General features: G+C 43.1%; 1 protein-coding gene across 1 annotated transcript in view; it reads right to left on the minus strand.

The window, feature by feature from the left end:
- POC5 (POC5 centriolar protein) overlaps nucleotides 1–13,961 on the minus strand; it is a 56,397-nt gene that overhangs the window by 654 nt on the left and 41,782 nt on the right. The window contains exons 7-11 of the mRNA XM_006271961.4: nucleotides 12,341–12,520; nucleotides 10,074–10,236; nucleotides 6,754–6,872; nucleotides 2,872–2,985; nucleotides 1,713–1,886 (exon numbers count right to left, since the gene is read on the minus strand). Coding sequence (XP_006272023.2) covers nucleotides 1,713–1,886; nucleotides 2,872–2,985; nucleotides 6,754–6,872; nucleotides 10,074–10,236; nucleotides 12,341–12,520 — 750 coding nt within the window. The remainder of the gene's footprint in view (nucleotides 1–1,712; nucleotides 1,887–2,871; nucleotides 2,986–6,753; nucleotides 6,873–10,073; nucleotides 10,237–12,340; nucleotides 12,521–13,961) is intronic.

The raw sequence follows: 13,961 nt of genomic DNA on the forward strand, positions 1-13,961 counted from the left end.
TCATAAAAGCTCAAGCTGCCTAATTTAGCCCTCTTGCTTATTTTTTTCCTCTGGGTCTCTGGAAGTTTGACTGTAGCTCTAATTAATTATAGCAACACTGCTTTGAAGTTAAGATCACTTTTAAATAAAGCAAATTAGCCACCCCCTAAAGAAGAAATCTTACCAAGCAAATACCCTCAGACAGGGCGGTGGTTACATTTTCATTGTAGGCAGATGGTCTCTCTGCTGCAATAAGTAGCAGTCAATCCCTTTTTAATCAAACTAACACCATTACTGACAGCTTCTCTCCATTGCCAACAATTCATTCAATCAGAAAAATACAATTCAGGCTAGCTGACTCTGCACCAGGCATTTACTGCCAAGTGCACATGAGTAGGAAGGAATGAATGTAGGAAAGGGAGGCTTAAAAAACAGCCCCTGGGCCAGAGAACTGCAATGGAACTGATGGCTTCTTGTTTCAAGTTCTGGGATAGAGCAAAAATGTACAAGTGTCTTAAAAAAAAAAAAATCTCTTCTCACAAACTTCCCCTTTTTCTCCCCCCCCCCGCTCCCAGCTCCCTTTCCAAGTTGCAGGCATCTTCAAGTTACAAGAGATACTCTCTAGCACAATAACTAAGTGACTAGTCACATCTGAATTCAGTCACTTTCCTTAAGATAAATTAAGCTCACACACCAGGCTTCAAGACCCCTCCCAACCCCTTGATGAAACTGAACCCCACTTACTCTGAACCTGAATATTTCCTAAAAGCCAACTGAAAGTATGTCAGAAAGATATGGTAGACTGAAGAGGATGGAAATGCAGAGCTGAAGATCCTTCACTGCAAACACTCAGCCCCTAAGCATGTCTATTTAGACCAAGAAAGTAAAGTACTGGTGCTGATCGGACTTATGGCAGTACTGATCAAGGGGACAAAAGAATGACCTTTCTGATTATCTGGGCCAAAATCACAGAGAACTTTATAGCCAAAAAAGCTGGATCTCCTTCATCCACTCAAAGCAAATAAGAGCTCTTACCCTGACAGTAGCCAGCCTAATCAGCTCAAGAAATGACACAGGCCAACTCGTATCTTTCAGCTAATTAGGCCACAGAACAAATGCTTTTTCTTAGATTACATCAGCTATTTGAAACTTAACTAATATATTCACTGTCCCACAGCATACTGCATAGAAGTTTTCATGGTAGGAAGAGGAAAGAATGAATCAACTGCAACAAACAGCAGGTTTAATTATCACTTTGTTTTGTTGTCATGCAAACAAGATGGTAGCTCAGGAGATTGTCACTAGGACAAGGGATGCATGAGCAAAGCATATCTTATTTTTATACCTTTGGCCCGGGCACACTTCTCACCATTAATATTAAGTCAGTATACAAGTTTTGTCTATCAAGTGACTGACAGAAATCATTCCCAAAGTTATTGCATATACTGAATGATGGAGAAAGGGGACAGTAGAAGACATAAGGAACCAATAAGGACTTGCTTCCACAGCTCTGAACATGGCTGTCCACTAGGTGAAGGTGTTAGGGTGGAGCAGAAGGGGGGGGGGTATTTACTTCTTTCCCTCATTTTGATGCAAGTTTTAATTCCAGTGCTCACCTAGCATCAAGGGTACTGCTTATCTATTCTAACAGCCTTTCAGCAAATGACCTCTGTCCTGAGGAGTTTTTAATCTTCTTGCAGGCAGAAGGTAGATTAAAGGTCCATTTCACTTACCTGAGTTACTGGATGATGCTTTTCTACAACGACTGAACTCATGGGTGGCGAGACTCCCATTACAGCTAAACTACTAATTCTGTTCTTTTGCCCCAAATCAGGCCGGCCTGTGATTCGAGCAGTGATTGTTCTTCCTGCTTTCTGTTGAGCAGAAGTCACTACTCTTGCCATGGGCTATAAACAAACAAGACAGTAGTTGGCAGAAGTATAATGTTTGCAATGCACCTATACAGCTGCTTAGCCTTGTTAGCTGCATATATGACTAGAACATCCCAGTACTGTATATGTGAGATTACATACAGTAAGCAGAGCTAAAATTTGATACTTAATTGCAATTAGTTTACCATGGCATTCTGCATCTTACCTAAAGAATATATATTTACTACAAGCAGTGTGAGTACTGTGATGTGGTAAGTGAGCATTGTGCTGAAAAGGAATAAAATCAGCATGAAAGTGGCTTCTTTGTCAGATATTTTGACAAATTTTTAACAATTCTAGCTTTGCTTTAAGGCTGCAAGCCAGTAACAGCTGTAGGCACCCACATCCACGCTGGCAGAGTCCTGGAATCAGTAAACATGCCAGGCACCAAAAAGCTTACACATGAAAATTAAGTGCTGCCATTTTCCAACCCTTCCTCCTTCCCTGGAGACATACCAGCAGCAAATTGCATCAGATGAGAAAAGGAGAGAGAATAGCAGCTAGCGGAGGAAGAAAAACAAAAAGAACAGCTTAGAAACAAATGTGGAGTGGTGGGAAGTGTAGGGGAAGGAATGAGCAGCAAGTGGGAAACAAGACAGCTACTTTTTTTAAAACCTCGCTCAGCAATTAAAAAGTGAATTACTCCTGTTGTTCTGTTTATGATTTTACATTATCTTTACATTCATCCTCTCTCCTTTTTCAACTCCACAATTTTCCCTCTCCCAAAAATCATTCAACATTATTTAATACTCTTTTACTATGAAAAAAAAATAATTCCTATAAGATGAACTGGAGCAGTTTCTAGCTTTTGCCCAAATCTTCATCTAAATTCTTAGATGATTTCCTCCTATTCATATTTCTATAACATCTCCCCAAAATATCACTCAGAAGTCCTCCAAAATAGATTTTAGGGTGACTGAAAAACCTTGAAAAATGAATCCATTTAATCCTAGTTTGTTACCAGTTTTTGAGCTGAGATGATGCCGGATCCTACAGCTGTACTAGTGACTATTACTGGAGAGTCTGATTCTAATCTGGTCTGAGAAGTACTTGCGTGGCCCAGGTGGGAGGAAAACTGTGAATAAATCAAAAGGTTTATAAAGGAATGAGAAAAGTATTGTAGTTTTGTTCATACTGAATCCTTTACTGAAAATGCAGTTTGGTTACTCTTCTAATATTTCAATAATGCTGCTGAATTTAGTTTTCTTTACAGATTTCATACTTAGGAAACTAAAAATTAGTCAATTTAAACTCCATACACAGTTTTGTTTTTTATTCGTGCAGCTACAGAGTTTGGAGTAATAACTAAGATTACTGTAACTGAAAGCAGTAATGCCAACTGTTTTGTGAAACCATTGCAAGACTTGGGATCAGACACGACCCGAGTAGGGTACAGGGCCCTGGGCAAATCAGCCTGTGTGGGGCCCTGCCCCTGGATGCAAGGAAGCTGGTAGCAGATTCAACAGCGGGGGTGGGAGTGGTGCTGAGAGGCCGGACATGAAGCCAGCGGCAGTGCAGTCACCGCGGCACTCTGCCCAGCTCCACAGGGCCCCGCAAAGCACTGGGCTCAGGGCAGTTGCCCCGATTCCCTCTCCCCCCGCCAGGGGCAGCCCAGCTTGGGATTGCAAAGTTTAAATAACTCTGACTCATGATCTCCAGCTCCAACCCTCAGATCACTGGATTTTCCCAGATGGTAAGTGGAGGGAAAGGGGCAGGGAGAGAGGGAAGAAGCAGGGGGGAGATTGAGACCCTGTGGTGAGGGAGCGAATGGGGCAATAGCAGGGGCGGGGTGAACGGGGCCCTAGGGCCAGGGCGGGTCATCCAGAGGCACAGGAGGGGAGGGGAGTGCAGCTCCCCACAACAGCACACATACCCCGTGAAAACATGTGCACCCCATGGTACAGAGGCAGGTTGCCCGCTGTGGGCTGGGGCTCTGTGCCCTGCTGCCTTGCCCCAGGAGCTCAGCCATGTGACCCCTTTATGCCTCCTGTCATGTGACTCAGCTCCTGGGGCAAGGCAGCAGGGCACAGAGCCCCAGCCTGCAGAGGGCAGCCTGCCTCTGCCCCCCGTGGGGCGCATGACCTCATGTCTCCCTTGGGGTGCGCTGCTACAGGGAGCCATGTTCCCCGTCACCCCTGGATGACCTGCCCCAACCCCAGGGCCCCATTCACCCATGCCCCTGCTCCTGCCCCACTCCCACCCTTACCATGGGGGCCTGGATCTCACACACCCTTCCCTTTCTCTCCACTTATCAGCTGGGTGCTGTCTGTGTCTCAGTCTGCCACTCACTCCCAAGCCACAGCCCCCCAGTCCTGCTGCTGCTTCACTCCTGACCCACAGTACCCCGCATCCTGCCAAGGATGTGGGGAGCCTGACTCTCCAGGCTCCAAGCCCCCACATACCCACAGCCCTCAACACCTTCACACATAACCCCCCTACACACACTTCAAAAATAGCATTTCATGACTTATATGCCAATCTTTTGATTTTTTTAAGAGTTCGTCTCATGAGTTTTGGCACGGTGGGGTTGGCAATACTGTGAAATGTAAGAACAAATAGCCAAGCTGAGAAAGGGAGTTTGACTGTTTCCCCTGCTGGTTCAAGTTTACATAGGTAACAGAAGAAAAACCACAAGAAAATGGAAAGCATGGCTGTAAAACCATTAATTTTCAGTGGGACTCATAATAGATGTCATCCCTAAATGACTTTTAATTCATGTTTTGGAAATGACTAATTACTAAATTGACACTATTCCTAGTAGCATTTTTAAATATCACGGCTAAGTACAGATGCTCAAAAAGCCCTTGGCAGAAGCACTCTGCCACACTTTACTTAAACTGCTATAAGTTAGAGCACGAGTGAACTGAACAGATGTTTGCTTTTGGAAAGGGAGGTGGGGAGGCCTCAGTGCCTATCTGCACTGGCCATGGGGGTGCTACCACATGCCTCCCAGGAGGCAGCCAGAGTGGCCCCTCTCCCCAGCCCCTGCCCTCCCACCAGCTGGCCATTTTCATCAGCAGCTGGGGGGAGAGAGAGACCCTGGACCCCTCCCCCCCACCCCCAGCCAGGCAGCAGCAGGCCACAGGGCCAGGGCTGCTGTGAGGAGAGAGAACCTGAACCCCTTCCCCCACAGCTGGACAGTCCTCCTGCCCAGTCTAGGAGGACTGCACTGTGTCCTTGCAGCTGTCCTGACCAGGCAGTGCTGTGCTGCAGGGCCAGAGCTGCTGCGGGGACACAGAGACCAAACTCCTTTCCCCATATACCTCTCCAGCTTGGCAGCCACGTGCCATTGAGCTAGGGCTGCTGTGGGGAGAGAGACCCCAGACCCCTACCTGTGCAGCCCCTCTGGCCAGGTTGTGGTGTGAAATGGGGCCAGAGAGCTGCAGGGAGACAGACTTCCCTCCTTCCCTTCCCCCAATCCCCAGCAGACCATGGCTCACAGAAGGGATGTAAAAGGTTAAACGATTAAACATTTAACTCATAAGTACAGTGATAACCAGTTAGCTTACTGGTTATCCTTTAGCTCAGGGTGGCCACAGTCTGGCAGGGAAGGGAACCCACACAGTGCCCCAGCAGGAATCAGAAGGCAGGACAGGCAGGAGGAGGGGAGGGGGAAGGGGCTAGGGGGACTAGTACCTATAGCCTATGAGGAAAACAGTGAGCAGCCTAATGACTCAACAACTGACCCATTAGCTGCTCATTCACAGATACTCCCTCCCACCCAAGGCAGGGCTTTATGTGGGCTGTGTTGTCTGGCTGAGCTTGCCTCCTCCTCTTTTCCTCCCAGTCAAAGGGTTCTGGGAGCCTGTAGTGCAGAGGTGGGCAAAATGCGGCTCACGGGATGGATGCAGCCCTCCAGGCCATTCTATCTGGCCCACAGGGCCCCTAAAAATTTAGAAAATTAATATTTGTTTGCCCCTGGCTGCCTGTCACGAGGCCCTCGATGACTTGCCAAAACTCAGTAAGTGGTCCTCCACCCGAAATTGCCTGCCCCTGCTGTAGCAGCTCCCAGCAGCAGCTGTGTCCACTGTTATCAGTTATTTAACTGATATAATTAGAAGAGCTTAAATATTTTTAAAACGATATTTACATCCCTAGCTCACAGCTGGCCGGAGGAAGGAGGTGGGGCTGGGATCAGAGGCTGTCACTGACTTGGGTCAGCCAAGGAGGTGGAGCTGGCCTGGTCCTTGGGCAGAGCAAAGGAGCTCTACCCAAGGCTAGAGCAGCAGCCCTGTGCAATCTTGCTCTACAAGTTAACCCTTGATGGGATCTGGCATAAATGTTCAACAAAGTGCTCTAACAGAAAGTGCTTCAGTCTAACACCTCATCCATCAAGGGTTAACTTAGAATGCTTTAAAAATGGTGAATTGTGCTCTAAGAGCTGTGAACGTCTGTTCAGTTATGGCTTTAGAGTGGTTTCTGCACGATTAAAGTGTGATACTTGTAACATCTGTACCTAGCCTATGTTTCTAATAATTAGCCTTTAAGCCTTTAATGTTACTTTCTATTTTCTCGCACTAAGTTACAATCAGGTATTTTTGCAAAAAACTCTCAGCAACTGTTTTCTCAAAAGATACTTTAGGAAACAAATTCTGCTCAGGCTGTGACTTGCTTAACTGGTTTGAAAATTTTAGGAAAAGAAAAAGCTTACTGAAAAAGAAAAAGGAAATCAAGTGCAACACCATCTAATATCTGTCCTTATGTCACTTGGTGACATGTACATGACTTGATGCAGATGCTGTATTGTGCTGTGTAGACACACTCTGAACATTCTTGTAATATCTGAGTTATTCTGTATCCTCACTAAACAACATATAAAGTCTGTTCCTGCTACAATACTTACAATTCCCTCTGTCTGAATGGTGGCTGCTGTTGGAGGTGGTGGTGATGGAGGATCAAATTGGGAAGGAGGGAGCCTCCCAGGCACACTGGAACCAGTATCTTCTCTTCTGCTTACTGCATCTATTATTAGAAACACAAATTCAAGCAATGAGCACAGGACCTACAAAACCCTAAGGAGAGAGACGAGTCATAGTAAAACCTTACTGTTCCTTTGGGATTTGTGTATAATCTCTTTAAAAGGATCAGTCTACTCTTATGCAGATAGTCTTGTATTTCTACTCTATTCTCAGAAGGGTGCAAATATCATGACACCAAATCTTCTGTTACACCCACTGTCCCTTTGCTCTTATCGTAATTTAGGGGGGATGGTGGGGAAAGGTGACGTGTTGGAGCTCTGTCACACCAGTATAAGGACCTTTAGGGAATCTATGTTAGTAGCATAAAAGACTGCTTAACTAACAAGAGACTTGAGCTGCTGCAAGTGTAGGGAGGCATAGCTGACTCTCAGTGGCACCAAACTCCTGCACTATGGAGCTCAAACCCAGAGAATACACCCGTTCTCTTTTCTAAAGAGGTTTGCCCTTTTCCTTCCACCTGTGCAATCTCTGTGGAGCAGCCAGGGGCACATTCTGATTTACTTGCTTGCCCTCACCTCTGATTCCTAGGGTGGACTTTCATAGTAGGCAGTGATGTTTTCATCATTCCATAGACTACAGTGACACCATGTGGTAGTTGTAATTTTGTCACTCAAAGTTTTAGGACAAGCTATACTTACTAGTTTAGTCCCCACTTCTTAAATGCTTTTTAACCAATCATTGGGAGTAATGCAGTGAGCAGAACATGTCCCCAGTCTCAGGAAAGAAATGAAAACACACACAAAAAATGTTCTTTTGCTTTTGCTTGAACATAGGAAGGGCCAATACATACTGTAGGCCCAGTGCATACTACTTATAAATGTAACTTATAAATGTTTTCAGTAGGGTTGGATATTTGACCAGGCAAATAAAGTTCAGTCAATTGACTGGTCAAAATTGTAAAAAATTGCCAATAGGTCCATATAATACACAGAAAAAAGCACATTTTTTCCTAAAAAGTGTCAAAAATATAAAAATTATATTTCTGTCAAGAAAACTACAAAAAGTGTAGCTTTTTGTAAAATTGCTCTAATCTTTGATTGGTCTAAAAATATGCAGTCAATTGACTGATCAACTGACAATAATTGACCAGTCTGCCAACCCTAGTTTTTAGTAATGACATATATGTGCTCTTTCTCTGATGTTTTTTTCTTTAAAGACCCTTTTCTCTGTATATATTTACAGTGCTGTTTGCAATATCATACAGTAGGATTTTATATTAGTCCCAGCATATCTAAATGTATCTATTAGGGGCATTATGCATGGATAATTTTCCAAAAATCAAATGAGGAGGCCAAATTCTGCTCAGAAGTATGCACCTGCAGTCCCTATTGTCATTGTATGTATGCCTAACAGCTGGCTTGGCTCAAAGTCTCTGAGCAGATCTTTTCTAATCCAATCTAAACCTGTCTACCTGAAGATATTTAACATCCTTAATGCCATTGAGCCCCATCCACAGTTTTATTTACAGGTTCTAATGGCCTTTTCCAAGCACTTTCTCCTTAGTATTTTGCTAGAAATTTTAAGTCTTTACATCTATCCTCCTTCCACAAACAATTAATTATCAATAAGTAACTGGGGAGATGTATGGTAAGCTACAGAATCTGTAAATTTCCATGCACTACAAGAGCCATGTTTCTTCATTTATGATGCTTATAACCATGAAACACTAAAAACACTGTACAGTGTATATTTTAAAAATAGAAAAAATACTTTATTTTGGGTTCTTTTTTTGGAAAGTGCACTGGAAAGGCTCAGGAAGTACAGTGTTTACGTCCCCAATTTTAATTTGATTTTAGTAGAGCATGTTCTTTAGTTTAATGCCTCGAGTTTGAGTTTGTTTTACCTAACTGAATCCTGCTCGCTAGTAAACAAATTTGAGCCTGAATGCTCCCAACATTGTCTTAATTCTGTTTGTTCTGTTGCTGCAGAAGCAGCCACCTGGTGAGTAGGAGGAGCTGAGGTTAAATCCCATTCCCAGAATTCTGTTAACATTGAAGCTTCAGAAGACAGTGGATGAAATACACTATTAGCTTGTGTTCTAGAAGATGAAAGGCCACAAAATGGAAGCCAGAGAAGTGTTATTTTTCCAGGAGACTGTTCAGAACTGTTACTTTTCACTGAGCTAAGTACTGAAGTACCTGACAGTGTCCTTGCCATTTTATTTAAGTTTCACCTTTGAAAAATAATTCCATTAAAAATCTACCCGACTAAGAAGATTCCAAAGATTTAAATATATGCTGCTTATCTATATCCTCACTCTGAACAGCAGTAGATATAAATTTAATTTGGTACCACACATACCCTAGCATGCAAATTGGCCACCTAGTGCATGCTGTGCTCTGGCTACTCAAGAGACTGAACACTTGCTATAGTGGGTACTCACATTCATTGCACAGCCCCACAGGGTGATGCAGTCACTCGGGCAGACACTTGTGTTCTACCTCCTCCCCTTCACTATTTTTCTCCCCTTAATTTACTGCATTACATCTACATTTAAAACTTGAAGCTGTTGAGGGATGGACCCTGTCTTCAGATACTCTTGGACACTTAAATACACCTGCTAACAATTTAGGTTTAATAACTGAAATTATATAGCTAAGGCTAGATCTACCCTACCAATTTCAGCCAGCACGGCTAAACTGGTTTGGGGTTTTTAGAGATGCAAATAATCCAGCTATGCCAGGAGAAGCCCCTGATGTAGATAGCTATACTGGCAAAGCTGCACTTTTACTAATGCTAGTAGTTTCACTTCAGGAAGTGGTTTTGCTATAGCTCTGCCAGTAAAGCTGTATCCATAAGAACAGGAAACTGCCAGTATTGGTATACAGCATTAATGCAGACATACCCTAAGGAACTTTATTGCCCTTGAAGCTCTAAAACAAGTGGAATTAGAAGAGGGAAGGAAAACAGCTGGCTGGGAAAAGAATGGCCACCAAACCATCTATATATTCTCTTAAAAACTGCAATATGTTGCTGAAGAATCAACCATTAAGGTATTCTCTTTACTTACACCTCCAAGGGACTCTTATTCATGTATTCATTGTATTTTGAAAGTAAGTGATAAATTGATCCCATAATAAGTATGGTGTTTTCATCCTTGCTATTTAAATCCCCATATTAAAAATGAAAATATTGCTTTAAAAGAGACCAAACAAGTCCACCCACAGCTACTTGAAGCACTAACCGTGATCTGGCCTACTTTCTTTGCCTTGAAACATGGTCATTGCTTCCAAATTCAGAGCGCACACCCCACGCATAAAGGCTTTCTTCATGGTGTCTTCATATTGTTCTCTTTCACTATGCAGTCTCAGGATTTCAGCTTTTGCCTCTTCCAAAGAAGTATTTAGCTATGATAAAGAAAACTTTATCTGTGAACACAAGGAAACCCCCAAAATCCTTAACTAGCTTTCAAAATACCAAATACAGTAAAAGCTCCGTTAACCAGCACCTTACAAGCCGGCATGTTCTATTAACCAGCATGCCGGCTTGTAAGGTAAAGTGAAACTGGAAGTGCCCGCTGTGGCACTTTTGGTTTTTCCAAGCCCCCATGGCCCAAGGCAAAGCAGCCTGCACTGCCAAGCCCCCATGGCCCAGGGCATAGCAGGCTGCGTGGGGCCCACCTCCCTGTCCCTCAGGGCCTGCGGGAGCGTCGGCGATGCTGCAGACGCGGTGGGAGAAGCAGCAGCCCGTACAGGCAAAGACTCCTGTTCAGGCCTCTCAATTAACCAGCATATTTTGTTATCCAGCACCCCTCATTCCCCATGGGTGCCAGATAACAAAGCTTTTACTGTAGCTCATTTTCTCAATGTAATATTTCCTTGCAAAAGTCTGTTGTGCTAGAAAAAAGATAAAACGTGTAGTCCCCATAACTAGTGAACACACCTGATAAGGAGAGAAACCTAGCGACTGCCATACCTAAACAGACTAATCATCTCTGTAGTCTGGGAATCTATCTCCAACCATACCAGAATGCCTATAATACAGTCTAGCTGTACTATAGAATACTTTGGTGGAGCAGGAAAGAGACAGCAAATATTGTTAGCTAGGGTCAGGAAGAAATCAGTTTAATTTTATCTTCTGATGGCAGCTTTGCTATTGTAACATAAATATAGTTTGCATTCTTATTGGCATGAACAGCCCATTTCTTTAAAAAAAACAAACAAAACCCAAAACACCCCCCCATCCCCACCCCCAGGCCCTTAACTGCATCCACACTGTATCAGACAGTTATCATTTTTATAGCCATTTATAAGGGGAAGGGGCTGTCTGTGTTGGTAAATGACAAACTCAGTTATCCATCCAGAAAGCAGTAGATTAAGATGTTTTTCCTTTTGTTACATTTCCAAAGTGAAAAGTACTATATTTTTCAGATGGAATTTTCAAAAACATGAGAGTTATTTAGGAGTGTAAGTCTCATTGACTGTCACACAGAAAGGACTTAGGCTCTTGATACTTTTGAATCAACAATCCCTCCATATAAGCTGCAGTCTTTAAGTTCTTACATACGAAATGACTACATAGCTGTAACTACTGGGATAGGAGTTAGTAGTTATTTCATTGTGACTGGGGCTGGTTAAATAAATCTGTAACTCTCAAGAGTATGTCTACCCAGCACACTGCAGTATTGTGCAGAGATGCCAGAGCTCTGAACAAGTTAATCCAGATAGTGTAAGCAGTGCAGCTCCACACGAGCTAATCAGCCCTGCAGAAGCAAGGTATATTCATGTAGGCAGAGTTTCACACACAGCTATTGGCTATATTCCTCCAATACCTAGCTCAGATATTTTCTGCACAGTCCTGCACTGTACTGTGAAGACATATGATAAAATTCCTGGGTTTTTAATTTCCTGTCAAACTATAAAACTCTCTTGACAAATAATACTCACATGGATCACCGAAGTATGCTGGCAACCTTTATTTCATCTGAATTAATATGTGTTAATATGTGTGACTATTTTAGACTAGGACTTATACAGGAAAAAAATTAATTCAACTTTTAACAGAACAGCAGTTATACCAAAATCTACTGTACAGTGACAAACTGCAAAATAACTATCTTGCATTCTATAGTGTCTTCAAAAGGTTATTTGAAAGCACTTTACAAATATTAATGAATTAAGGTCTACTAAAACTACACTATTCAGTAGGCATGGGATTACCATTTGCAGACAGGTGAAAACAGCTACCAGATAAGTGAAGTGATCTGTATTTCATACAGTACATTGGACATTTTCCTCTCCAGCCAAAATGTAGAGACTTCATTTATATTACTGTACAACTCATATAGCAAAAAGATGGAGCCCAGAAAATATAAGCCTGTGGCAAAGCTTTAGCTGCAGAACTCGTACCTTAAATTCCCAGCTCCACACTTGGCAGCAACTTCCCACTACTCTGGTGGAAAACCAATGCATAAGCTGGTTTAGAAAGAGGAACTTAAAATAAGCCCCTTACCTCTGTAATTTTAGCTTCATAATCCTGAGAAAGCTGAATACAGACATCTTCAGCCCTTGACTGACAGGCTTTCGCCACTTTCTCTTTCCATTTTGCTTCAGTAAGGGACCGCCAGGCTGCCCACACCCTCTTCATCAAAGCTGTTTGGAATTGTCTCTCTGCCAGTCTATTTGCATATTCCTTGAATAGTGAATATTACCAAGTTATATAAATATTTCTTGACTATTTCATACTCTTTAAGGAGAGTATGTGCGAGTGTTTCACAACATCTTAGACTACAGTTTGTGCTCTCAGTTTGGCGATATTCAAACTAATGACATCATACACAGTCCTACAACTGCAGCAGCATATGCTTGGGCACATGAACAAGTTACCAGGAGGTAAACAAGGATATGTATTTACATTTAGCCACATACAGACATCCCATTTCTACCACGAGAATTTCCATTCTGTTTGTAAAAACCAGACATCTACAAATGTTCATGCTGTTTCTGCTGGACCAAAAATGGCAGGTCTAAGAGAAAAATAATCCAACTCCAACCAGTTAGAAGTTGCTTCTGGAAGAGTTTCTCCTGGGAAAATGAATTTTGTACACTTTCCCATGGCTTCACTCTCCCTAGTCTCCAGAAGTCCCTAAGCCACAGGGAAAGGTTGCTATGCCTTCTAGAGATTGGAGTCACCCTGGTCTAGTGAAGGTGAGGGGAGCAGCTCCTCCTGCCCCTCTCAGAGTGGGAGGGGAGGGAAGGGGCAGCTGCCATCTCCCCACTGTCAGCTCCTCAGGCACTGGGAGCCCTGAAGTGAGAAGTAGGTTTTGTCCCACTGCTCTGCCCACTCAGCTCCTGAGCAATGGGAAAAGCAGTGCAAGACCCCTGCCTGCTTCTCTCACTTGAGTCCCAGGTGCAAGAAGTGGGCAAGGGGCTTTGCCCAGCTGTTCCAGTGCTCCAGGAACAGGCAGAGGATTGGAGCAGCCCACGTTTTTCCCAGACTAGGATCACCCTGGTTTTGGGAAGGGTCAAGGAACAGGGGAAGAGTGGGCAGTTGCAAGTTGAGAGCTTGTACTGAGCTCTCCCCCAGAATCATTTCTAGCAGCAAAAATTTTTCCACCACTAAAAATGAATGCTTTTACATGGCCTTTGTAGGAACTTTGTTTATGCATGCCTGACAGTGTGGATGTAAGGAAATTTGGGACCCTCTGAAAAGGGGAATTTCCAAAAGGCAGCAGCCAATACATTCTAAACGTTAGGTGTGAATGAGCTAAGAATGATTCAAATGTAGCAAAACTGCTCCAATTTAAACAATGCTTCATCCAGAACCCTGGATGAACAGTTTCAAAAGGGTTCCAAATGTACATGCCCAAACCCCAAACCATGTGGATATCTGTCTGGTTTTGTTTTTTAATACCTAGTTTTCTACATTTGGATGCTTACAAAAATGCACTGTTTTAAAGAAAATCTAATTCTGTTTAAACACAACTGACGCTCAACATATATATTTTTAAATGGTAACAACAGATTCAGTGAGACTAAAATAAGCCGAAGAAAAGGCAGAATAACAGAGATGTTCAAACACAAGAGAGAAAGCGAGAGGGAGAATGAAAATGGGGAATCATTTTTATTTTTGT

The sequence above is a fragment of the Alligator mississippiensis genome, chromosome 3 (genome assembly GCF_030867095.1).
Source record: "Alligator mississippiensis isolate rAllMis1 chromosome 3, rAllMis1, whole genome shotgun sequence".
In the NCBI taxonomy this organism is placed as follows: Eukaryota; Metazoa; Chordata; order Crocodylia; family Alligatoridae; genus Alligator; species Alligator mississippiensis.